Genomic DNA, 27,758 nt, shown 5'->3' on the forward strand with positions numbered 1-27,758 from the left:
GAATGCTCAACCAGCCTAACCCATCTGATGTTCAAGTTTTTGAACATCGGATGTTCAAAGCATTTCTAAAATCACCCACACATGAGCAGTACGATTCATACGTTTGTGATTTTGAATTAGTATGCGTGATATCTGCGGGCAACGTACCGTCTAGCGAAGAAATTCTTCTTCATCCTTTTTAAAATAGCCACTCTTCTTTGTGAGCAATTTGACGTTTTGTTTTTTTTTTTCTCGCAGGAGGCTTGTCAGATTTTTTCGCGCAACAACTGCAAAATTTTCAGCTGGTGATTCCGTGCTCGCCGCACCATCATACCTGCCTAAAAGTGGTTCCCGGAGGTGGGCAAAGGTGTTTTCCTATCCCCAGCAGGCAGAAGTGGGCATAAGGTATGTTTAGTAAACGACGTGAACAAAGAAAATGTGAGAAACATTTTCTTTGCCGTAAACTTCATCCCCGTGATTCACCACTAATCGAAAAGTTCCCCCGCAGAAATAACGGAACCCGAGGAGGTCACATCCCGGTTGGCCCAGTTGGAGCTAAGCTACGACACGGACGGAGCGGACTCCTCTGCCAAGGAACCACTTCCGCCGCCGGACGCAGCAAGCTGGCTGCAAATTGACGAGCATTTGCAAGACAGACCCCGAGACCCGCGAGCAGCTGGTGCGGGAAGTTTCGCGTTGCGCAACTCGTTAGATGAGCAAGACGCTCGGAAGGTTCATACGGCGGGGAAACGGAACAACTTCGTCGAGTTTGAGCAGTCTATGAATCGTGCCGCGATCAACAGTGCAGTCTTGATTGCAGTCGTGGAAGCGGTTTTCGAGAAGGTGTTGTGCAAGTTGATTGAGCGGGCTGCGGGGAGGAGGAGGAGTGAACGTTTTCGGAGGTCCCGGGGGATGTAGTGAGTACATTTGTGGCGGAACGCTGAAGAACAACTGCCAGGAAGTACCGAAGCTGTCTTGCTGGTGCTGGTCAAGCTGGCTGTGACCGTGATGCGTCCCGTGGGAAAAAAACCGTGCACTTCCCGGCCAACCAATTCCGAGCGTTACGTCGTGTGCCAGGAGCGCCTCAACAAGTGTCTGGACATGGGCGAGTTCCTTTTCTGTGCGACTACGACCAGGTCCGACATTCTGGTGTCGGAGGATTTGATTCAAAACGACGCTTCCAAGTCACTTGAAACTTAAACAACAAACTGGCCAGCCACCAGATCGACAATCTAAAAGCGATTATCGACGCCCTGCAGTCCAGTTACCTGCCGAAACCGGTCGTCCACGACATTGTCAAAGAAACGATGTGGCGCTTCTGGAAGTTGGACCATAAATCGGCGCTCGCTCCGACCGCGGACGCCAAGACCAAGTCGGCCCTGGAATACGTCGCTCGATTCGTGGACGCCAAAACGCTCGAACTGTTCTGCTCGTCCGGAAACATCCTAAACGGCAGTCGTCCCCTGCGACAGACCTCTGGCTAACCGAACGACTGGAGATTTGTGGCGCTGAACGTGTCCGTCGACGAGAACATGAACAACCGCACCATGTTCGTGAGCATGGACAACGGAAATGTGCTCCTTTTTTAGTATTAGTTCATTCTTTCGCCGCGAACGGAGAAATTGTCGAGGAAATTCAAGTCTGGACAACCGGGAAACTCGCGTGTATGCTCTCTAAATCATGAAGCAATCATCCTCGGTGGCGTCGACGACCAGGCCTTCCCGCTGGCCAAGCGCCCCAAGTTCGCCACCGCGCTGTGCCACCTCAGCACCAACCCAGCCCGCCCGGTTCCGATACGCGCTCGCCGAGATAGAGCACTTCTTCGCGAATGTGACCATCTACACGCTCGAGAGCGGCACCAAGGATGAGGATGTGCCGTCGAGCGGTTCAAGCCGCGCAAAACCCAGCGCTTTTAAAGGATTCTTAGACCTAACTTGCACGATTTGTCTGAGAGGTGAGTTGAAACGGGTTTAAGAGGTTGAATAAAAAAGTTCTGACGATGTTTTTCTTTTTGTTTCAGGAGGGGTTCATCACGGAGTGTATTTCGAAAACCTCAAGTCGAGCACGATTATTATCAGTTCAGATCGAAGCCGTAGTACCTACGAGTTGAAACCTCCGTCCAGACCGAACGAAGTCACACACCACTCACGGAGCGATCAGCGCCGAGCCGTAAAAACCGCCCAAAACTCTCGCTGCTCAGGAGCCAACCAAATTGCAAGTTAAACCGTAAGACACAAGAGGCGGGAGACAAGTTCATTTATTTTTTGATCATGAAGATGACCAAGTTAACTTACGTTTAAAAACTTGTTAGGATTGTGTATAATTGTTATTTTATGTAACAATAAAAAAATGCTGATTGTTCGTTTTTTTATATCGTTTCATCGTTATAATAATCAAAACAGACAATTTTAGTTGCTATTGAACCAAAATAACAGCAACAAAAATTGTCTGCTTTGAATAATATTCTCAGCGGAATTTGGGTATGCGTCCTGGGGGCAAAAAATCGATTGAATCCATCTGGTGGTGAAAAGCGGTACTAGCCCAGCTACTGCGATGTACGGTGGCGCCACAAGCGGTGAATAGCGAAAACAACAGAAAAGCCGCCCGTGACGACACGCACACACTGAAACGAGCTGTCAAATTTCCAAAAAAGCACAGTGAGCATCGGATGGTCATCGCGCTTTGAACATCGAATGCGCATGATCGTTTATGACCATCCGATGTTCAAGAATTTGATACCAACGTTCAAAAAATTCACATTGGCGGTTTTGCGTGTACTAAACGAAAATGTCATGTTGCAGATTATCTTAAGTTAAGTATTTTTTTTTCGAATTAGTGTAAGTTTACCATTTTATTGCTTTGTAACGTCACGAAAAAGGGACAGTTGCTTATGCCAACAGAAAACTACACATTCAATCATTTTGATATTTCGAATGCTCTTTGTACTTGGAAAGAGCTTTCAAATCTAGAGTTTTTTTAAAGGACCTATAAACTATTGTCTTTCATATGTTTATAGGACTTATTCAAAAAAAACTCTAGAAGTGCAACCTAGAGTGACTAAATTGGTTGTCTAGAACCAAAGTTACAACAGGTTGAAGTTTGCGTTGCAACGTCATGAAATATTAAATCATATTGGTCCCATGTCAAAAAAGGTGTGTGCGTAGTTGATTTTTGAAGATAAATCGATACTTATATTGTTTTTATATTGTTTCCAAGCATATTTACCGAAGAATTGTACATGAGTCATTCACAAATTCTATTTGTGAATGGAAACCCTTCGTTTCGTTTGCATCGCTAGATTCCATATACCAAGTGGACACTTTAAAGTTTTTGATGGCTGGCGGTAGTCTTCGCACGAATAAAATATATTTTTTGTATATACCGATGTTCACAAAGGGGGAAGAAATTCTAAAACTTTCAAAAAAGTAATCACGTGGTTACTGGATGGCCCCTTTATGATAAACTGATTTACATGAGGGTCTATTCTAATACAACGCAACGTTTTTTTACCCCACACCCAGTTAAATTCACTCAACAATAAAAATCACGTAATTAAATTTTTTTTTCAAACTATTGTCACTTTGTTGTTGGACGAACCCTTACCTAAATAAGTTGTATGTATGTAAAATTTAATTTAAACAGCACAAAAGTCAGCAAATTAAGTTACGCTGTTTGCAGATCACCCCTTAGGGGGCATTTAAGAACGATATGGGCATATTGTTTATAAATTTCAGCCCTACGCTTCCTCCTCTCCTGAAAACATGAAGCTCCTCACCTCCCTTATTAAACGTCGACGTGTTTTGTAAATTGCCTCTAAAACCATTTAAATATTAAGGGAGCGTTGCATTACGCAAAAAAAAAAACATTTGAGCAATTCTCTACGAAATGGGTCTTTTTTTTAGAATTTTATTTTTTGTATTTTTTAATCCGACTGAAACTTTTTTGGTGCCTTCGGTATGCCCAAAGAAGCCATTTTGCATCATTAGTTTGTCCATATAATTTTCCATACAAATTTGGCAGCTGTCCATACAAAAACGATGTATGAAAATTCAAAAATCTGTATCTTTTGAAGAAATTTTTTGATCGATTTGGTGTCTTCGGCAAAGTTGTAGGTATGGATATGGACTACACTGAAAAAAAAATGATACACGGTAAAAAAAAATTTGGTGATTTTTTATTTAACTTTTTGTCACTAAAACTTGATTTGCAAAAAAAACACTATTTTTTTTTTTTTGATATGTTTTAGAGGACATCAAATGCCAACTTTTCAGAAATTTACAGGTTGTGCAAAAAATCTTTGAACGAGTTATGATTTTTTCAAAAAAAAAAAATGAAATATGCCTAGGTCGCAAAAAAAATTTAACTTCATTTTTCGATGTAAAATCAAATTTGTAATCAAAAAGTACTTTAGTGAAATTTTGATAAAGTGCACCGTTTTCAAGTTATAGCCATTTTTAGGTAACTTTTTTGAAAATAGTCGCAGTTTTTCATTTTTTTAAATTAGTGCACATGTTTGCCCACTTTTGAAAAAAAAAATTGAAAGGCTGAGAAAATTCTCTATATTTTGCTTTTTTGAACTTTGTTGATACGACCCTTAGTTGCTGAGATATTGCTATGCAAGTGTTTAAAAACAGGAAAATTGATGTTTTCTAAGTCTCACCCAAACAACCCACCATTTTCTAACGTCGATATCTCAGCAACTAATGGTCCGATTTACAATGTTAATCTAATCTAATCTAATCTAATCGAACACAAGCGCAGCCAGTCCGAAGAAAGCATCCTGGAAGAACTTGTGGTAAGATTACGCCTCAAGTCCTTTCTTGTCAATATTAATGATTACAGTACATCCGAGTTACCCCGAAAATGTATAGCAAAAATTAAAGCGGCCAGGCCTACTGCGTTGCATTAACCGCAGAGACAGATTCTGTGAACGGATCACATTTCACAGAATCATCAGGGGAGGAAGGATGCGTGGACATACCGTACCAAACGCTCCGAATCAGTTGTGGTGTGGTGTGTTAGTGTAAATTTGGCAGATAATAATATTTAGTGGCGTGGGGGGGGGGGGGGGGTTGGGAGGGGGAGGAAATGAGGATAGGAGAAAGGGAAGGTGGGAAAGGGATGGTCCGATTTACAATGTTAAAATATGAAACACAATTTTCCGATCTTTTCGAAAACAATATTTTCAAAATTTTTATTCGTATCAACAAAGTTCAAAAAAGCAAAATATAGAGAATTTTCTCAGCTTTTCAAAAATATTTTTTTCAAAAGTGGGCAAATATGTGCACTAATTTAAAAAATGGAAAACTGCGACTATTTTCAAAAAAGTTACCTAAAAATGGCTATAATTTGAAAACGGTGCACTTTATGAAAATTTCACTAAAGTACTTTTTGATTGCAAATTTGATTTTACATCGAAAAATGAAGTTGAAAAATTTTTGCGACCAATATTTCGATTTTTTGAAAAAATCAGTATTGATTAAAAAATTCATAACTCGGTCAAAGATTTTTTGCACAACCTGGAAATTTCTGAAAAGTTGGCATTTGATGTCCTCTAAAACATATAAAAAAATAAAAAAAATAAAAAATAATGTTTTTTTTGCAGATCATGTTCTAGTGACAAAAAGTTAAATAAAAAATCACCAATTTGTTTTTACCGTGTATCATTTTTTTCAATGTAGTTCATATCCATACCTACAATTTTGCTGAAGACACCAAATCGATCAAAAAATTCCTTCAAAAGATACAGATTTTTGAATTTTCATACATCGTTTTTGTATGGACAGCTGCCAAATTTGTATGGAAAATTATATGGACAAACTAATGATGCAAAATGGCTTCTTTGGGCACCAAAAAAGTTTCAGTCGAATTAAAAAATACAAAAAAAATCGAATGACCGAAATCTGAGAGAACTGCTCATTTGTATTTTCAGACCCCCTCCATCCCCTTTTACTATTTTTTCCAAGCTTCCCATGCGCCAGTGCCAACGCACACCGCGGGTTTGGTTTTCTAGCTTCGGTACGAGCCTGAACCCATTGTGTGTTGGTATTTTGGTTCATCGTACCAGCGCACCACGACAATCTCGGCTCGTCGCCTCGGTTGTGTGTCTGGCGCAAAACCGAGGTACAAGTGAACCGGGTGTACCGCACGGTGCAGGGAAGCTTGATTTTTTCCCATATTTTTTTGTATTAAACCTCACACAGTCGTTAATCCCCTCCCGTTGATATTACATCGTTACGTAATAAACGAATGCCCTATTACATGGATAGAGGGGAGAGGGGGGGGGGGGGGGGGGTTTCTTTGTGATAATGGAATAATACAAATATTTTTCCTTTGTAAACGCTTTAAAAAACTTCGAAAATAGTACTGCTACTGCGAAAGGGGGGGTCCTTCAACGGCGGAATGTGCCAAATATATTTAAAAGAAAAACAGCAATTTATAAAAGAAAAAACACCTTAAAGGAGTGATTTTGAGCAGCACGGTTCGTCCATATTTATGGCAGGTTGCCTACGAACGCCAACCGGAATTAGAAACGACTCTTCCTCGCATGAGTAGTACAGCGAACTTCCGTCGCTCGCGTCTAGGTTGAGCGATTCCGGATCCTCCTCCGCAGTGGCCGTCCACGCGTCAACCGTCGTTACTGATGCTTGTACGGTGGTCGTGGAAGTTTCTGGGCCTTCCCGAACCGGATTGCGGACCTCCGACACTGCAGAATCCAACTCCTGAATGACCGGAGGACCTGGTGGTGGAGATTCGAACCGGCGGACGAAGATGATCGAGTCGGATTCGGCTGCCGATGGCGTTTCGAGTCGCCAGCCCAGATTTGGCGTGCCGAGGGCTTGCCTGCGGGGACGCTTCGGAGCCAGTTCCGGAGTTGCGCTAGGTCGGCCGGCCAGGCGTTTCGAGCGCCGTAGTGGGGTTGATTTTTCATTTGATTTGATTCTTTCCATTATACTTTCTTCGTAGAACTTTTCCTGGATCGATGTGTCAACTTATGATCACTGTGAACTTGGATCGTTTTCGCATTATAAATTCGAAACTAGATCAAAGCAAATTCCCACCAAGCAAAACATCATTCTCAACTCCAAGATCTTCGCTCATCAACCACTTTGTGTGGCGGATTTAGATTCCCCTCACTTATGAATACTGGTTGTGGCTGATCGCGTCGGAGTCCGTCCCGAGTACCCCCGTAACCCGTAGCTCAAGGAGGCAGGGGGATCGACTTTCTCCACGCGCCGGCTGGAGCAAATTTCGGCAACTCAGAGGCCATTGATGTTGCCGGTGAAAGGGGCCTTTGATTAAATAGTACGTTTCCTCAAAGAGCCGTTTTTATAGAATTTTAAGTGCGTTAGAGTCCGCGCCCTGCCTTGCGCCTTGACACTCCCCGCTCTGTGTAGTTTTGACGATTTTTTCAGAAATTTCTAGAAAGTTCTCAACATTGGATTGAAATTGAAAATTGTGCAATAAAAATCATAATTTTTGTTGTGTTATACCTTAAACAATGGCTAACTTTTACCAAGAAAAAACATCACCAAATGTAAGTCGATTGCCAAATGTGGCAAAGGCCAAAGGCAATCGTTTTACTATTTAAACCAATCCGTATGCATTATCAAAACACCGCATACAAATTACACATTCCATAAGAGATGGAGAGGCTAGAAGGGTTCGGCTAGCAGTAAATAAAAGAGCATAGCTCAATTTTGCTTTAAATCGATCTTGCAATTTCATAGCTAAAATACACATTTATTTACATTTTCAATGATATGTCTTCAATAATGAAAAAAAGATGTATTTATTTAAAATCTTGAAGTATCTAAGTATATGAGAAATCGAGCACTCTATTTGAACTGCGGTTCTATTCCATTCCCCAGAATGGTCCATTCCCCAGAAACTCATTCCCCAGAATAGTTTTTTTTATTACGAATGTATTTAATTTCAAAAAGTGATCAGTTTTAAAGTGTGAAGTGTTTAGATTTCGCCTTTAATGTGATAACTGCTGACAAAAGTTAAATGTTTCCTTCTTTAAAGAAAGGATAACTCTCTTTACTTGTGATAATTGCTGACAGCTCTCGTGACTGTCATAACTGCGGACAAAAGTTTGAAAGTTTGTCAAAATCGAGTTTTGTGATTAAAAGTTATTTAAAAATTGGTAATTTTTTTTAACTATTGTTAATGAGTTTAATCGCTTATCCCCGAATCCCACTTTCCCGAATTCTATACGCCCGAAAATCATTTCCCCGAAAAATCCACATCCCCGAAAATTATTTTCCCGAAAATTCCATATCCCCGAATGTCATTTACCTGAATGGGGATTTTTCAGCAAAGGACAATTTTCCAAAACGGTATCCATGTGGTAACCCACTGAGAATTTTGGCTCGAATCTCGAGTCGATCTGGCTAGAGATCGAGCCTGAATCGAGTCGAGGCTCGAGACAAAATTCTCAGTGGGAAGGATTGCACAGCAACGATATCTTTATGCGACGACTCGAAGCGCAGGATTCAGTTTGTTCTAGATTTTGTTTAATTGAACTATTTTGTCTTCATCAATTTTGGCTGGTTTTATGAAGGCTTTGAACATTTTTTTAGTTTCTTATTTTTTACCTCAAATTTGAGTTCTGCAAACAACCCTTTTAGTCAAATCAAAATATCCGAAGTGAACTTTTGACAAGGCCTTTGTTCATTAGAAATATGTACTCTGCTCAAGATGTTCTTCTTCTCTACATCAATTGTCATAGTCGGAGTTTTTGTTAAATTCTGTGAAGTCAGATCTTTTTGAAAGGCAGTTGGAGTAACTAAATCTCAGAATCCGCAGTTCGAAACCTTTAACTCGGCAGACTTGGAAAGTATTCAAAATTTAATTTCGGGAAAGTGTCGAATTTCGGGAAAGTGTCTTTTCGGAAATGTGGCATTCGGGAAAATGTCTTTTTGGCAATGTGGGTTTCGGGGAAATGTCATTAATTTATGCAAAATTGCTTATTTGGCTAACTTGGAATCGATAAACAAAGTTTCGCATAAATCAAAAAATGCAAAAATTGAAACCAGGATTTTTTTTTGCAAAAATCTAGAGAACTGTTCACCGCTCTCTCCTAGAAAATAGTTCGATGGCGTGACGCCAGATTCCACTCCTGACCGTGGGCCGACGGTCGGTGGTGTTGATGGTCATCGTTTACTTTTGGTGCATTTTGTGAAGTGGCCTCTCCTCCTATCTCTCTAACATTAACTTCAAAAGGTAGTGGTGGTGGTGGTGCTTCAATGATTTATTGATTCACTTGCAAAATGCACAAGTTCGCGCCAACTCGAACGCGTTCGAGTGCAGTTTGCAAATAAATTCTTTGTTGATTTTGTGCAGTAGCAGAGCTCTAGTGCCCATCAGCTTGAAGTGGTTATTGGTTTAAAGTTGATGCTCGTTGGAATTTATTTTAACATTGTAAATTGGTAAATATACCAATCGGACTCACTGACTCATCCTGGTCGGTTCTGTAGGAGGGAACGTTGCGTTGCAGTTATTGAATGGGCTACACCTGTTAATTATTTTGATGAATGGATTTGAAGCTAAGCGGATTGGAAATCGACCACAGTGTTGCTTTTAAATCTCTTTTTTATAATTTTCCTGAGTGAATTAAATTTGTATTTTATTTTTCAGCATACAATTATTTGTTAAAGGCATACTTCAGGCGCTTTAAAAATTGTCACAAATTGAGAACCATTGTCAAAAGAATACAATGATTCAAATCAAAGATAATTGTTTACCATTTCTATTTGTTTTATTGGTAGCATGGTGTAAACAGAACGCGTCAATTAAAAAAAAAAGTTTTTCAGTTACAAAAATGGGTTGTAACATGAGTAAAACTAAACAAATATTTTTGATTTATATTACTGGAAACATAAGAAGGGTACACAGTAGGATGTAACAAAAAATGACTTTTAGAAAGGACTTCTTTCGGCGAGCGTTCTGAGTCCAAATCCCAAATATGAGCTTGATTGGATGCAACATGAGCTGGCGCTTTGCATTTGAGTGTTAAAAGGGACTTAACCCGTAAAAAAGATGTTTAATAAAAAAAGGCGATTTTTGAAGAACTTTGGCCATTAATGCGTTTATTTTCAGCATCACTGCAATTCAGAAAATACATATTTTGCATGCATTCTTTTGAAGTTGAGATACTGTATCCTGCGGATACTTCTACATTTCCAACTTATTTCATGTATTTTTTGCCAGCTGTATCAAAAATTAAATTCTACTAAGTGTCTGGATTTCGAATCATTACGTAACTGTTTTCTTTTTGGCGCTTTGTTATTAATTACATGTTTCGGGACTATTTTTCCAAGTGAGTGGCTAAATAATGTTTAAAAGAACTTGTTGCAGGAAGTAGGAAGTAGAATCATACACAGAAAAAAATATTCCTGTAAATTTACATTATTTATCATGTACCAAAAGGTATCATGATAAATGATGTATATTTACATTAGGTCCATTGGAAATTTACATTAGATTCATTGGAAATTTACATTAGTTTTGAAAATTTACATTAGTTTTAAAATTTACATTAGTTTTGGAATTTACATTAGTTCAAATCAACTAATTCTGATTGGCCAATGGGAATGAGAAGCTCGACTTGGATTGCAGTAGGAAAAGGGTGTGGCCTATGTTCTATTTTAAAATGATTGAAGCGGGCTGCAAAAGGAAATTCGGAATTTAAAAAGTTGTTTCACAGGTAGGGGACGCTTTCTCGTCGACGGCCAAGTGGAATAACGCTGGACTGGAATCGAACGGACGACGGGTAGGATGTTCGGTGTTACTGCTGCTACCCGCTGCCGACTGAGCCATCTTCGCATTTTATAAACGAGCGGCTAAAGCATCAACTTGTTCAGGTCGAGGCTCAGGCAGTGGGACAGCGAAGTATGAGAGCGATAAAAAGAGAACCAAATATAACTACTTTTAGTTCGGGTAGTTTTGAAGTCAACGTTTGGCAGAAATACATTGGATATATGATTTACATTAAATAGGAATTTACAGGAAGCCGAACACGGGTAGAAATTAATCAGATTTGAGTTTCTATGCTCAACGTTTCCATTAGATTCATGATTTACATTAGATTTAGATTTAAATTGGAGTAATTTCCATGACTTTTTACTCTTTACATCATATTTCAAGATTACATTGAGTGAGTTTACATAAGAAACAGTAATTACGTGCTGTGTAAATTTACATATTTTTTTCTGTGTAGCTTAAGCGCTGTGGAAACGTTAGCGCAAGTGAAAAGATGATTTGGCGACTTTCGTTTAGCGGTTGAGCTCTCATCTTGTGTGTGAATATGTGTGCAATAGGGTGCCCAGAATATGGGACTTTTTCTCAAAACCTCGCTCCACAAGCTGAATATTATTTCTTGAGCTATTTTAGGACTCTGGGCCAAATATGAGCAAAATCGGTCATCATTTACCCATTGATACTCGGAGGTGAAGTTTGTATGGGAAAAATCGAAAAAATGTATGGAAAACCCAAGTTTCTTACGGTTTGGTCTGCACGGTAAGCTACTTCCGTCCAAATATTCCCAAAAGTGAGATTCTTATTGAAAATTTAATGCTCTACAACTTTGTAGAACATTCCAAAGCTCTAAAACTCGATCCTGAAAAGTTATTAGCGATTTAAAAAAGTCATTTTTGTATGAAAAACATTTTTTTCACCAACTTTAGGCTCGGGTATCAATGGGTTAATCTCATCCAATTTCGCTCAAAATTTACACAGATGCTTAAAATAACCCAAAAAACCGTTTTCCGCTTGTGGAGCAGGGGGTCATTTTTTCTGGGCACCCTAGTGTGCAATCAAAGTGGTGAAAAATGGTGCCGCAAAATAGAAATTAAAAAAGGTGATTTCCATTAACTCCTGAAAGCTGCACAGTAAATATTTCATGATCAAAGTGAGTAACAGACGATTTAAGCTTGAAATTTTTCCTGCCTCAAAGCGAAATGTAAACCTTTCTGAGCGTTTTTTTTTTCTCGAAACGCCGAATTTATTCACGGGTGCCAAGATTTCTCGAGATTGGATGGACCAAATCGGCTGAAATTTGGGGTAGAGACTCTCAAGCTCAAGACACATTTTGTGTGTATCAGTGTTGCAAATGAGTGATAAAAAAGCTATCAATTGATTATCTCTGCACCAAAAACATCCGAGAGTATAGCAACCGTCACTATAGCTTGTTAGATCTCTTCTTGTGTCTCGTGATTCCCAGCAATGGCATTCTCTCTCTATCACTCCTCCCCTTTTCCTCGACTATGCGCTCTCACCGCTGAGTCTCTAAATCTCTCCGAAAACTGCAATAAAAGAAGCCTGATGGCTATTAGGAGCCGACTGCGTTTGCGAAATTGGTTTTGTGGCGGCTTTTGTGGTTAAACGCTGTTGCGGTAGGATGATCGTGGAAGCGGGAATGAGAGAGAAAAGGAAAATGTCAATCGCGAGTGTGTAAACACGAAAACGTGTTCGGCTGTGTTCGGCGCTGAGCGTTTCAATGAGGAGAGAAGAGCAGTTGTATTTAAGGCATGAATATTCAGGCGGGATAATTGTTGTTGCTGAGAGCTGATATTTTGATATTTTAACAACCCTGGAGTGTATAACAAAGCCCGGTTTTGAAATTTTGCTTTTTACAAATAAAAAAAAAACAAAAAAAATTATGAAAAGCATAAACATATTTTTATATCTTTTTTTAATGAAACTTTTTGAAAATCGTCTTTTATCATGCACCCAGGAGCGGTTTAAGAAATCTTCACCAAAATGTTGAGTCAATTTTGTCAAAGCAGTGTTGAGATTTCGTGGTACCCGTTTTTTGAAACTTCAAACGTTACGTCTCGAATTTTTAAAGTGCTCATAACAACCCTTGAAAATTTGGTCGATTTAATAGTAGGTAACCCCGCAATCGAGCAACAAACTAGTGCGTCCATCCCGGGAATTCCCGGGACAAAAATCCCGGGATGTTGCCAAAACCGGGAACTCCTGAATCCCGTGATTTTTTTATAAGTTGTCCCGGGAATTCCCGAAATTGAAAACAAATCAAATTTTGATCTAGAAATTCAGATTTGGTTGTGGAAATAGATCAACAGTTGAATACTTAGTAATCGATAAGAGTTTTAAAGCATTAAAATTAGTATTCGGCATATATAAGCACGGTTTCCTAGAACAAACGTAAATTTGAGAAATTTCCAGCAAGAGACCAACTTGACTTTATTTGTCCATAAATAAAGGCAAGTCAGTTATGATATCATGGTAGGCTTGAACATTTACAACTCAGGTTCAACCTAGTTCAACTGTCATTTCCAGGTTTGTTTTGGTAGTTTTCTAAGTAAATAATTATAACCAAATAATAAAAAAAATGTTTATTTCAGATTTATTTGCTATAAATAATGTATTTGGTAAAGTTCCTCGATATGAAAATATGATCTGCACCGGCATCAGAAATTGTTAATATATTACAGAGGCAAATAGAAATCTCAACTGCTAAGCCCTTGAAAATAATTTAAAAAACTACGCTCCACCAACGAGTCTTTCACAGAACCAGGATCACGCTTAATCATTCAAGAAATATAACTGATTTTATGGTTTAGATATTAGCCATAACGGTATGTATTTTAATTTTTCTTTCCGTGGTTGTACATTTCGAAAGAAAAAAAGTAACTAAAGGTTTGGAGTATTTTGTTTTTAAATTTTCAAATATTTCTTCAGAAATGAACAATTAATGATATTTTCAAGTTATACGTACTCTTAAAGACATATTCTGTTGATTTCAAATAATTTCGCATCCATTAAAACGATTTGCGAGACATTTCTATATGAGGAACTGACTTGCCTTTATTTTGCATATGGGACAGCACGAAAGTCATATTTATTTTGGATTTTTTAGAACAAACACTACTTTTTTATTCAATAGGCTAAAAGTACATGTAAAATTAAAACTTTTGTTAAGTTTATCTCATTTTTGACAAAAATACATATGGGACGGACTAGGTTAGAGCGGCAGTATAGTATACGTATATTTTCCCTACTCAAAATGACCTTATTTTCTGGAGAAAAATAAAAATCTTCAATAAAAATTGGGCAGTAGAGCCTTTATTGCAATAAAACTTGCAATCTATTCAAAATCCCCTAAAATGTTACCTGGTTAAATTTCCGATTCAATCGGTAAACCTACAAGCTAAACATTTTTTTATGTTGAATTTTATGTGGAGTTAGAATTTTTAAATGAAATCTGTTACTTTTTTTTGAGGTTGCTTTGGATGCATTTCAATTACTCAATGGATATTGCTATCAAGCATGACTCCTGTTTTATAGATGATTGATAAACAAACAAATTAAATTGTTCTTTTGGATTAATATCATAACACACATGTTGTACCTCATTAGTAACATTTGAAAACACATAAATTACATGCCAAATGTGCACTCGTCATAACAACAAAAAAAACCAGCTCTAGAGGTTTCGTGGTACAAGTTTCAGCTGCGCGGCGCTGCATCCCACCGACGACAGTGAGTGACCTAATTAATTTGATAAATTCATTAAAAACTTTCGCTCAGCAGCATCCAGCTCCTGCTCCTGGTGGGTGTGCCGCTGACATGTAATTTAATTTATTCGCGTGTCGCTGCGGTCACTCACGCGCTTGGGGGCCGCCGCACATTTTCAGTGACACTCTGTGTGTTTGCTCACACGCAGCCCGCCCCAAAAATAAACACAGAACAGAACAGAACTGAGTTTGTTATTAGTTTATGTATGCAAATTGTTTGTCCATTGGGGACGGTTCGGTGGTTTCCATTCAATTTAACTATTTCAATTACGATTGGGAAAACCTGAAATGATTAGCATTCGTGCTGATTGCCTGATTGATTTTTGTTATCGAAACAAGGGATTTTTCCTTTATAAAATTATTTTCAGGCAATATTCAATTAATTAAAGGTATGATTGAAACTATTTTTAATAAAAAATAATCAAATTTCCCTCGTCACTTTTGACGCAGCAAAGTACTATCGATTCCGTGTCACGTTCACGTCCCATGATCAATAGATAATTGGCCGTAGTGTACTAAAAGTTGATTAGTATGGATGCCATTAATCACCTAATTAGATCGAACAACCAACAGCACAAATTGGTAAAATTGAGCACCGTGACATAATGTGGAGGCTCCACGTGAAGCTGCAAAAATGAGCCCCGATGTGATTGGCTTTGAGTAAATTTAGAACCACGATGGACCATCCGCCGACATCGGTTAGGGAACAAGCTGGAGCTTAAAAAGATTAACCAAAAGTAGAGTCGGTAGGGGTAAGAAAATCTCTAGAATTATTTTGATCTCTTTGGAGAGCAACGCTCGCACACAAAGTGTGCAAAATGATAACGCAAATGGGCGTCAAACTGTTGCGAGCGCAACTGTCAGATTTTCCTATTGATTTCGTTAAATCAAACCAGTCCCCAACATCCCCTAAATCCTCGAAGTCCCTGGTGATGACATCGGCGCATCACGGTCCATAATACCACCGGTTTCGCCGCTGCAGTCCAGCAGCTGCGGATGCTGCTGGACGTCGATGACACTAATGCTACACCTCCACCCCACCAGCAGATGGTTATGAGCGGTCATAACGATAATGACGGCTGGTGATTACATAATCTGGGCCTTTCTAATCGCGTCATGGATCGCGTCGAGGGATTCAACGCCATGCCGTAGGGAGGGGATTTTTTCCCGTTGTCCAATATGATCACATTTTATGTGTTACCTTTTGTTGTTGGGTAATTGAACCCACTGCAATTGGGACGCGTGATTGTCAACCATGGAGCAAATTAGTTGCGGTCGGTGTAATAGTGTCATATTTGTAACCAAACAGAATGGCTTTCCATACCGGGGTGATTGATGGATTTTGGTTTGATTATGGTAGTGTTATTTACGTGACAACACTGAATATATTATAGTTCTGAGATTGTTTGATTTAAATTGCAAAATATACTGATATATGTGCTTTTTGATTTTATTTCTGCGATTAAATCCGACTAAAACTTCTTGTTTCATGTTAGGTATTATAAGTTATGTTAACAGAAATAGAAAATATGTTATATTCATAGTTTCTCATTGAAATATTATTGTTCTGTTTCTTTGCCTGAAGTACTACCAATATGTGATGGAAGGAATTTTAAGCTATATGAACACAACCCAAATGCACTGATTTCTAAACTATTTTTGCCAATGCCTTACTTTTCATATTCTAAAGGCGGGGGCCAGTAACCACTTTGAGAAACACTGCGCTATTGCAAACAAATTGATCTCAGAGACACTTAAAATATGTATTTTTTTCTGACCAGTAGCACGGAAAGGGGTTCCATCGCCGAATTGATTTTGCTGAAACAATGTTCTGCTGGATTGGTTTTATAATTTTTCCGACAGCAGACCATCTAGCATTTTTTTTACTATTTATCAAAACTTCCCTATGCTACTTTAAGAGAGCTTTATTTTTTTCAACAAATCATAAATTGGCTAAAACAAACAATGTTGTCCTAGACACCAAATGATTCAGAAAATTTACTATTAGGATACAGATTTTGATTTTTTATGCGCTTCTGTACGGACTGCCCACATTTGTAAGGAGGATCAAATGATGCAAATTATCTTCCCTGGATATAAGACATTAATGCACAAAGTGCGTTTTGCGAAAACGTATAGAACTGTTTAAAATTACACCACGACAAAATAAGACTGAAAAATAAAATTCTTAAAAAGCCCGCAATGCTCGTGATATTTTTTATTTTTTTGCAAAAATTCGCGGTTTGTTCAATAAATTAGATTTGAGGTTCAAAATTCTAAACATAGAATAGAAATTGCCAACGATATTTTTTATTAAATTTTGTATGATATTTTTGTTTAAAATACTCAATTTTTGAATCAATTTAACTTTTTAAAATCATAAAAATAAAAAGTTTCTTAATCCGGCCAAAGTTTCTAGAAAAAATATTTTCATACAAAAATTACATTTTTAAATCGTGAATAAATTTTCAGGAGCAGGTGTTGCAGTTTTGCTCTGTTCGAAAATATGTAGAACTTTATTTTATTTTAAGAATCTTACTTTAAGAATAACTCGGTGGAAACCAGCGTTTTCATGACCTGACAGAAGGAAGAGTACTCTCATGGGATTTTATTACGGTATTTGTGAATGACCCCCGGTCATATCTAGAACATTTTTTTTTGTTAAAGGAGAGGCACTGGCATCTATTATATTTTAGTGTGGTGTTTAATTAAGAGGAAAAGAAGTTTATAATAGGTAGATAACTAAGACAAATGCCTAAAACTGTCAAGAAACTTATATTAAGGTTCTCTCCAAAAGCGGTCCCATACTAGTAGACCAACTGCAAATAAGCCAAAACCAAGGCAAGGCAAGGCAGCAACAACTTGTATCGCACCCCATGACACGGTTCATAAAATACAAATTAGCCCAGCCTGGTTCATACCCGTAGAGGAAGAGCAACACGGCTCTCGAGCTCTGAGTGGAGTGTGTGTCTCGGGTCGACGCAAATGTGGCGCAACAAACAATTGCCTAGAACCCCAAAACTGCAAGGTGGGTCAAAATCATGAGGAATTACACAAAAAAAATCAAAACTCAACAAAAAAAAATATTTCATTTAAACGTAAGTACATTATTCTTTTCTAGTTTGAGAGTTTTGTGCCCAAATCCCCACTTCTCCATGTTACCCCAAAAGCTCCTAACTTTTGGTGCGACATGGGTGATGATGGTGATGGCGGTTTGTGGGGTCTTGTACATTACCAGTCATATTATATGAAACCCGAATAAAATTATATGATGATTTGTATTGGCAAAACCATGAAGTTACAATAGATATTATAATATTTATGGTAAGTTTATGGTTGATTTTTTTTAACTTCATTGGAATGACGATAAAGTTATCGTAGATTTCATGGTTACAGCAAATTTCATGGTTTTGTTATTGGAAATGTTATAAATTGAAACAATAAAACTACTGTACATTTCATGAATACAGCAAATATTATGGTTTTGTTATTGGAAATCTCATAACACATTTTTTTCCAATTTTTTGTTACAGTATGTTTCATTGTAATGTTATAGTTGCATAGTGTGAACTTTTTTTGAACGATTTTTTTAAATAATGCGAATCATGTAATAAAAGTATTGAAAATATAAAAATATTAAAATATTAAAATATCAAAATATTAAAATATTAATTTACTAAAATATTAAAATATTAAAATATTAAAATATTAAAATATTAAAATATTAAAATATTAAAATATTAAAATATTAAAATATTAAAATATTAAAATATTAAAATATTAAAATATTAAAATATTAAAATATTAAAATATTAAAATATTAAAATATTAAAATATTAAAATATTAAAATATTAAAATATTAAAATATTAAAATATTAAAATATTAAAATATTAAAATATTAAAATATTAAAATATTAAAATATTAAAATATTAAAATATTAAAATATTAAAATATTAAAATATTAAAATATTAAAATATTAAAATATTCAAATATTAAAATATTCAAATATTCAAATATTAAAATATTAAAATATTAAAATATTAAAATATTAAAATATTAAAATATTAAAATATTAAAATATTAAAATATTAAAATATTAAAATATTAAAATATTAAAATATTAAAATATTAAAATATTAAAATATTAAAATATTAAAATATTAAAATATTAAAATATTAAAATATTAAAATATTAAAATATTAAAATATTAAAATATTAAAATATTAAAATATTAAAATATTAAAATATTAAAATATTAAAATATTAAAATATTAAAATATTAAAATAATAAAATATTAAAATATTAAAATATTAAAATATTAAAATATTAAAATATTAAAATATTAAAATATTAAAATATTAAAATATTAAAATATTAAAATATTAAAATATTAAAATATTAAAATATTAAAATATTAAAATATTAAAATATTAAAATATTAAAATATTAAAATATTAAAATATTAAAATATTAAAATATTAAAATATTAAAATATTAAAATATTAAAATATTAAAATATTAAAATATTAAAATATTAAAATATTAAAATATTTAAATATTAAAATATTAAAATATTAAAATATTAAAATATTTAAATATTAAAATATTAAAATATTAAAATATTAAAATATTAAAATATTAAAATATTAAAATATTAAAATATTAAAATATTAAAATATTAAAATATTAAAATATTAAAATATTAAAATATTAAAATATTAAAATATTAAAATATTAAAATATTAAAATATTAAAATATTAAAATATTAAAATATTAAAATATTAAAATAATAATATATTAAAATATTAAAATATTAAAATATTAAAATATTAAAATATTAAAATATTAAAATATTAAAATATTAAAATATTAAAATATTAAAATATTAAAATATTAAAATATTAAAATATTAAAATATTAAAATATTAAAATATTAAAATATTAAAATATTAAAATATTAAAATATTTAAATATTACATTTAAACATTTAAACATTTAAACATTTAAACATTTAAACATTTAAACATTTAAACATTTAAACATTTAAACATTTAAACATTTAAACATTTAAACATTTAAACATTTAAACATTTAAACATTTAAACATTTAAACATTTAAACATTTAAACATTTAAAAATTTAAACATTTAAACATTTAAACATTTAAACATTTAAACATTTAAACATTTAAACATTTAAACATTTAAACATTTAAACATTTAAACATTTAAACATTTAAACATTTAAACATTTAAACATTTAAACATTTAAACATTTAAACATTTAAACATTTAAACACTTAAACATTTAAACATTTAAACATTTAAACATTTAAACATTTAAACATTTAAACATTTAAACATTTAAACATTTAAACATTTAAACATTTAAACATTTAAACATTTAAACATTTAAACATTTAAACATTTAAACATTTAAACATTTAAACATTTAAACATTTAAACACTTAAACATTTAAACATTTAAACATTTAAACATTTAAACATTTAAACATTTAAACATTTAAACATTTAAACATTTAAACATTTAAACATTTAAACATTTAAACATTTAAACATTTAAACATTTAAACATTTAAACATTTAAACATTTAAACATTTAAACATTTTTATTCAATAATTGAAACGGCAAAAAATATTAAAGATCACAAAACGAGCACACCATGACACCTAAATTGGGTGACGCTCCCCTAACGAACACACCATGACACCTAAACTGGGCGACGCTCCCCCAACGAACGTACCATGGCGAGCTGTCATTTGCTTTCAATCTTTCGCGTGTTCGATCCTGTTTGTGTGGATTGTGTTTGGCCCGAGGTTTGGCCGCAGTTTAATCGAAAAAGTGTTAGTGAAATCGCGTGTGCTCGTGAAAAAGGCAACATCCGGCGTTTGTCCAACACGGTCTTGGACAAATTTGCCGGGTGACCGAACCGGAACGGCTCTGGGATGGCGTAACTTTTTCATATTTGGGTGAGTATAAGGAGTTTTGTTGAACTTGGAGAGGGCGGAATCGCACCCGCAACAGCAGCAGGCATTTTCAGACAAATTTCCCAAGCTACTGGCTGATGCACAAAGTAATTTGTTTACCTTTTTTTGGTACCCTCCGCAAACTTCAAGCCATACAAAATTGTTGCCGGATCTTTTACGGGAGAGATCCGGAGAAAGATCCGGCAGCAATTTGTTTTGATTTGACGTTTGCTGAGGGTGCGGACAAGTTTGGTTATGTTCAAAAGAGAATGGTCAAGGTCAAGCTTGCGAGAGCAATGATCTTAACAAACTGTGTGTGTTCCTCTTTTTTACAGGGACTTCTTCTACCAGGCCCGGTGCCTGCTGCGGACACTTCCGGCCGGATTTGTTCAAGATGGTCGTTTCGTCTGGAGGCGAAAATCGTTAGGTAAGTTGTGTGTTGATGCTCAACGGTGAACGTCCAAACAACGGTCAAGGAAAAGGTCACGAAAAGAATTTTGTTGAGTGGTACGCAACTGAAAAATAACAGAAAGTAGCGTTTGACGTTTATTGGCACGGTGCCTGAGTTAAATTTGTTTTGATGAATAAATTGAATAATAGAATGCCAATTTGAATGCCACTGATTATTACAAATGTTCATATAATTTTGTATTTAATGAAAACATATAAAGCTGCTCATCAGACCGAATCTCAAAATGCTGAATCTTGGAAGGAAATTAGGCAATTAGGATATTAGGAAATTCGGAAATTAGGAAATTAGGAAATTAGGAAATTAGGAAATTAGGAAATTATGAAATTAAATATGAAATTAGGAAGTTAGGAAATTAGGAAATTGAGAAATAAGGAAATTAGGAAATTAGGAGATAAGGAAATTAGGAAATTAGGAAATTAGGAAATTAGGAAATTAGGAAATTAGGAAATTAGGAAATTGGGCAATTAGGAAATTGGGCAATAAGGAAATTAGGAAATTAGGAAATTAGGAAATTAGGAAATAAGGAAATAAGGAAATAAGGAAATTAGGAAATTAGGCAATAAGGAAATCAGGAAATTAGGAGATTAGGAAATTAGGAAATTAGGAAATTAGGAAATTAGGAAATTAGGAAATTAGGAAATTAGGCAATTAGGAAATTAGGAAATCAGGAAATTAAGAAATTAGGAAATAAAGAAATTAGGAAATTAGGCAATTAGGCTATTAGGAAATTAGGAAATAAAGAAATTAGGAAATTAGGAAATTAGGAGTTTAGGAAATTAGGAAATTAGGAGATTAGGAAATAAGGAAATTATGAAATTAGGAAATTATGAAATTAGGAAATTAGGAAATTAGGAAATTAGGAAATTAGGAAATTAGGATAATAGGAAATTAGGAAATTAGGCAATTAGGAAATTAGGAAATTAGGAAATTAAGAAATTAGGAAATTCGGAAATTAAGAAATTAGGCAATAAGGAAATTAGGAAATCAGGAAATTAGGAAATTAGGAGATTAGGAAATTAGGAAATTAGGCAATTAGGAAATTAAGAAATTAGGAAATAAAGAAATTAGGAAAATAGGCAATTAGGCAATTAGGAAATTTGGAAATTATGAGATTAGGAAATTAGGAAATTAGGAGATTAGGAAATTAGGAAATTAGGAGATTAGGAAATTATGAAATTAGGAAATTATGAAATTATGAAATTAGGAAATTAGGAAATTAGGAAATTAGGAGATTAGGAAATTATGAAATTAGGAAATTATGAAATTAAGAAATAAGGAAATTGGGCAATTAGGAAAGTAGGAAATAAGGAAATTAGGAAATTAGGAAATTGGGCAATTAGGAAATTAGGAAATAAGGAAATTAGGAAATTAGGAAATTAGGAAATTAGGAAATTAGGAAATTAGGAAATTAGGAAATTAGGAAATTAGGAAATTAGGAAATTAAGAAATTAGGAAATTCGGAAATTCGGAAATTAGAAAATTAGGCAATAAGGAAATCAGGAAATCAGGAAATTAGGAAATTAGGAGATTAGGAAATTAGGAAATTAGGAAATTAGGAAATTAGGAAATTAGGAAATTAGGAAATTAGGAAATTAGGCAATTAGGAAATTAGGAAATTAAGAAATTAGGCAATTAGGCAATTAGGAAATTAGGAAATTATGAGATTAGGAAATTAGGAAATTAGGAAATAAGGAAATTAGGAGATTAGGAAATTATGAAATTAGGAAATTATGAAATTAGGAAATTATGAAATTATGAAATTAGGAAATTATGAAATTAAGAAATAAGGAAATTAGGAAATTGGGCAATTAGGAAAGTAGGAAATCAGGAAATTAGGAAATTAGGAAATTGGGCAACTAGGAAATTAGGAAATAAGGAAATTAGGAAATTAGGAAATTAGGAAATTAGGAAATTAGGAAATTAGGAAATTAGGAAATTAGGAAATTAGGAAATCAGGCAATTAGGAAATTAGGAAATTAGGAAATCAAGAAATTAGGAAATAAGGAAATCAGGCAATTAGGCAATTAGGAAATTAGGAAATTAGGAAATTAGGAAATTAGGAAATTAGGAGATTAGGAAATTAGGAGATTAGGAAATTAGGAAATTAGGAAATTGGGCAATTAGGAAATTAGGAAAAAAGGAAATTAGGAAAAAAGGAAATTAGGAAAAAAGGAAATTAGGAAAAAAGGAAATTAGGAAAAAAGGAAATTAGGAAAAAAGGAAATTAGGAAAAAAAGAAAAAAGGAAATTAGGAAAAAAGATAATAAGGAAATTGGGCAATTAGGAAATTAGGAAATAAGGAAATTAGGAAATTAGGAAATTAGGAAATTAGGAAATTAGGATATTAGGAAATTCGGAAATTCGGAAATATGGAAATTCGGAAATTTGGAAATTCGGAAAATAGGAAATTCGGAAATTCGGAAATTCGGAAATTAGGAAATTAAGAAATTAGAAAATAGGAAATTAGAAAATTAAGGAATTAAAAAATTAGGGAATTAGGAAATTTGGAAATTTGGAAATTTGGAAATTTGGAAATTTGGAAATTTGGAAATTTTGAAATTAGGAAATTAGGAAATTAGGAAATTAGGAAATTATGAAATTAGGAAATAAGGAAATTGGGAAATCAAGAAATTAAAAAATTTAAAAATTAAGAAATTACAAAATTAGGAAATTTGAATATTCGGAAATTCGGAAATTAGGAAATTAAGAAATTTAGAAATTTAGAAGTTAAGAAATAACAAAATTAGAAAATAAGGGAATAAGGAAATTAGGAAAATAGGAAATCAGGAAATCAGAAAATTAGTAAATTAGGAAATTAGGGATTTAGGAAATTAGGAATTCAGGCAATTAGGAAATTAGGAAATTAGAAAATTGGAAAATTGGAAAATTAGAAAATTAGAAAATTAGAAAATTAGAAAATTAGAAAATTAGAAAATTAGAAAATTAGAAAATTAGAAAATTCGAAAATTAGAAGATTAGAAAATTAGAAAATTAGAAACTAAGAAAATAAGAAAATTAGAAAATTAGAAAATCAGAAAATTAAAAAATTAGAAAATTAGGAAATTAGGTTATTAAGAAATTATGAAATAAAGAAATTAGGAAATTTAGTTATTAAGAATTTAGTAATTTTAGAATTCTAGAATTTTAGAATTTTAGAATTTTAGAATTTTAGAATTTTAGAATTTTAGAATTTTAGAATTTTAGAATTTTAGAATTTTAGAATTTTAGAATTTTAGAATTTTAGAATTTTAGAATTTTAGAATTTTAGAATTTTAGAATTTTAGAATTTTAGAATTTTAGAATTTTAGAATTTTAGAATTTTAGAATTTTAGAATTTAAGAATTTTAGAATTTTAGAATTTTAGAATTTTAGAATTTTAGAATTTTAGAATTTTAGAATTTTAGAATTTTAGAATTTTAGAATTTTAGAATTTTAGAATTTTAGAATTTTAGAATTTTAGAATTTTAGAATTTTAGAATTTTAGAATTTTAGAATTTTAGAATTTTAGAATTTTAGAATTTTAGAATTTTAGAATTTTAGAATTTTAGAATTTTAGAATTTTAGAATTTTAGAATTTTAGAATTTTAGAATTTTAGAATTTTAGAATTTTAGAATTTTAGAATTTTAGAATTTTAGAATTTTAGAATTTTAGAATTTTAGAATTTTAGAATTTTAGAATTTTAGAATTTTAGAATTTTAGAATTTTAGAATTTTAGAATTTTAGAATTTTAGAATTTTAGAATTTTAGAATTTTAGAATTTTAGAATTTTAGAATTTTAGAATTTTAGAATTTTAGAATTTAAGAATTTAAGAATTTTAGAATTTTAGAATTTTAGAATTTTAGAATTTTAGAATTTTAGAATTTTAGAATTTTAGAATTTTAGAATTTTAGAATTTTAGAATTTTAGAATTTTAGAATTTTAGAATTTTAGAATTTAGAATTTAGAATTTTAGAATTTTAGAATTTTAGAATTTTAGAATTTTAGAATTTTAGAATTTTAGAATTTTAGAATTTTAGAATTTTAGAATTTTAGAATTTTAGAATTTTAGAATTTTAGAATTTTAGAATTTTAGAATTTTAGAATTTTAGAATTTTAGAATTTTAGAATTTTAGAATTTTAGAATTTTAGAATTTTAGAATTTTAGAATTTTAGAATTTTAGAATTTTAGAATTTTAGAATTTTAGAATTTTAGAATTTTAGAATTTTAGAATTTTAGAATTTTAGAATTTTAGAATTTTAGAATTTTAGAATTTTAGAATTTTAGAATTTTAGAATTTTAGAATTTATAGAATTTTAGAATTTTAGAATTTTAGAATTTTAGAATTTTAGAATTTTAGAATTTTAGAATTTTAGAATTTTAGAATTTTAGAATTTTAGAATTTTAGAATTTTAGAATTTTAGAATTTTAGAATTTTAGAATTTTAGAATTTTAGAATTTTAGAATTTTAGAATTTTAGAATTTTAGAATTTTAGAATTTTAGAATTTTAGAATTTTAGAATTTTAGAATTTTAGAATTTTAGAATTTTAGAATTTTAGAATTTTAGATTAAATTTTCAAAACAACCTATCCCTCATGGATTTCCTATGCAGATAGGACCTTTTGAATATTTAATCTAGAATTCTAGAATTTTAGAATTTTAGAATTTTAGGATTTTTGTAACAGCTTATTTAATAGCATTTGTACCGAAACAAACATATGAAAATATTCCCTATGTCTAATTTAGTGTGTTTCTCTTTTACAGGGGCCTATTCCACTGAGGATTGTGCTTCATAAATACGCGAGAGTTCATCCCAAGTACGACGCAGTAGTTCCGGCACCGGCTACAAACATTTCGAACAACTTCAGAAAGTTCGGATTGAAGCAGAATATTAAAAGAAAACGACGCGGAAAAAAAGTACTAATTTTTTTAAAATCTACGAAAAAAACTATAAAAATACAATAAAACTTACCATATTGACCATTAATTTCAATGTATAAATATATGTTTTACAGTACAATTTAGTGGAGAGAAAAAAATAAATACAATGAAAATACAATAAATCATACTGTAGTTATTATTTATTTCAATGTACGAATATAGTTTAAACCGTACTATTTAGTATGGAAAAATCCATGAAGAACTGTGAATTAACTGTGCAAACCATTGTAATGGTTACTGTTTTTATTATAAATGTATGATGTTTTCTATGGTCAGGGTAATTTTTTGGACGGAAAAGGCATCAATGAAAATACGGTAGAATATATAGTTTTTGGTTTTTTTTTGTATGGGGAAAAGTCGAAATTTTTATGGTGACTGTGCCTAACAATACCCCTTTTTTATAGTAATTTCCCAAAATAAGATATATTCTATGGTGAAAAAACATAAAGGCTACTGTAGAATCATGGTAAAAATAACCATAGAATTTATCGTGTGATAACCATAAAATCTACTGTTGGTTTATAGTAAAACTTTATGCGGCCCGCATACCCGAATAAAATTATATGATGATTTGTATTGTCAAAACCATGAAGTTACAATAGATATTATAATATTTATGGTAAGTTTATGGTTGATTTTTTTTAACTTCATTGGAATGACGATAAAGTTATCGTAGATTTCATGGTTACAGCAAATTTCATGGTTTTGTTATTGGAAATGTTATAAATTGAAACAATAAAACTACTGTACATTTCATGAATACAGCAAATATTATGGTTTTGTTATTGGAAATCTCATGATGCATTTTTTTCAATTTTTTGTTACAATAAGTTTCATTGTAATGTTATAGTTGCATAGTGTGAACTTTTTTTGAACGATTTTTTTAAATAATGCGAATCATGTAAAAAGTATTGAAAATATAAAAATATTAAAATATTAAAATATTAAAATATTAAAATATTAAAATATTAAAATATTAAAATATTAAAATATTAAAATATTAAAATATTAAAATATTAAAATATTAAAATATTAAAATATTAAAATATTAAAATATTAAAATATTAAAATATTAAAATATTAAAATATTAAAATATTAAAATATTAAAATATTAAAATATTAAAATATTAAAATATTAAAATATTAAAATATTAAAATATTAAAATATTAAAATATTAAAATATTAAAATATTAAAATATTAAAATATTAAAATATTAAAATATTAAAATATTAAAATATTAAAATATTAAAATATTAAAATATTAAAATATTAAAATATTAAAATATTAAAATATTAAAATATTAAAATATTAAAATATTAAAATATTAAAATATTAAAATATTAAAATATTAAAATATTAAAATATTAAAATATTAAAATATTAAAATATTAAAATATTAAAATATTAAAATATTAAAATATTAAAATATTAAAATATTAAAATATTAAAATATTAAAATATTAAAATATTAAAATATTAAAATATTAAAATATTAAAATATTAAAATATTAAAATATTAAAATATTAAAATATTAAAATATTAAAATATTAAAATATTAAAATATTAAAATATTAAAATATTAAAATATTAAAATATTAAAATATTAAAATATTAAAATATTAAAATATTAAAATATTAAAATATTAAAATATTAAAATATTAAAATATTAAAATATTAAAATATTAAAATATTAAAATATTAAAATATTAAAATATTAAAATATTAAAATATTAAAATATTAAAATATTAAAATATTAAAATATTAAAATATTAAAATATTAAAATATTAAAATATTAAAATATTAAAATATTAAAATATTAAAATATTAAAATATTAAAA

The 27,758-nt window shown here is 31.6% G+C and overlaps 4 protein-coding genes across 7 annotated transcripts in view; 2 read left to right on the plus strand and 2 right to left on the minus strand.

Moving 5' to 3' along the window:
- The window catches only part of LOC120422010 (5-hydroxytryptamine receptor 1-like), a 204,720-nt gene that overhangs the window by 66,120 nt on the left and 110,842 nt on the right, over positions 1-27,758 (minus strand). The window lies entirely within an intron of this gene.
- LOC120422013 (uncharacterized) lies at positions 778-2,275 on the plus strand. The gene is made up of 2 exons (XM_039585338.2): positions 778-1,933; positions 2,000-2,275. The coding sequence occupies exons 1-2, from the start codon at positions 1,660-1,662 to the stop codon at positions 2,200-2,202; spliced, it is 477 nt and encodes a 158-aa protein (XP_039441272.1). The 5' UTR covers positions 778-1,659; the 3' UTR covers positions 2,203-2,275.
- LOC120422021 (uncharacterized) lies at positions 6,435-6,929 on the minus strand. Its single transcript, XM_039585345.1, has one exon. It carries the CDS (start codon positions 6,927-6,929, stop codon positions 6,435-6,437), a length of 495 nt encoding a protein of 164 aa, XP_039441279.1.
- Positions 20,218-26,033, plus strand: LOC120422014 (uncharacterized). Its single transcript, XM_039585339.2, has 3 exons — positions 20,218-20,522; positions 20,855-20,946; positions 25,736-26,033. The coding sequence occupies exons 1-3, from the start codon at positions 20,257-20,259 to the stop codon at positions 25,765-25,767; spliced, it is 390 nt and encodes a 129-aa protein (XP_039441273.1). The 5' UTR covers positions 20,218-20,256; the 3' UTR covers positions 25,768-26,033.

This window comes from Culex pipiens, chromosome 1 (assembly GCF_016801865.2).
Source record: "Culex pipiens pallens isolate TS chromosome 1, TS_CPP_V2, whole genome shotgun sequence".
Lineage (NCBI taxonomy): Eukaryota > Metazoa > Arthropoda > Insecta > Diptera > Culicidae > Culex > Culex pipiens.

Excerpts from the sequence above, each read along its gene's own strand:
- LOC120422021 (XM_039585345.1), bottom strand. The coding sequence starts at position 6,929 with ATGGAAAGAATCAAATCAAATGAAAAATCAACCCCACTACGGCGCTCG.
- LOC120422014 (XM_039585339.2), top strand. The coding sequence starts at position 20,257 with ATGACACCTAAACTGGGCGACGCTCCCCCAACGAACGTACCATGGCGA. Across the intron at positions 20,523-20,854 it reads CGTAACTTTTTCATATTTGG|GGACTTCTTCTACCAGGCCC; the intron begins GTGAGTATAAGG and ends TCTTTTTTACAG. Across the intron at positions 20,947-25,735 it reads CTGGAGGCGAAAATCGTTAG|GGGCCTATTCCACTGAGGAT; the intron begins GTAAGTTGTGTG and ends TCTCTTTTACAG.
- LOC120422013 (XM_039585338.2), top strand. The coding sequence starts at position 1,660 with ATGAAGCAATCATCCTCGGTGGCGTCGACGACCAGGCCTTCCCGCTGG. Across the intron at positions 1,934-1,999 it reads TTGCACGATTTGTCTGAGAG|GAGGGGTTCATCACGGAGTG; the intron begins GTGAGTTGAAAC and ends TTTTTGTTTCAG.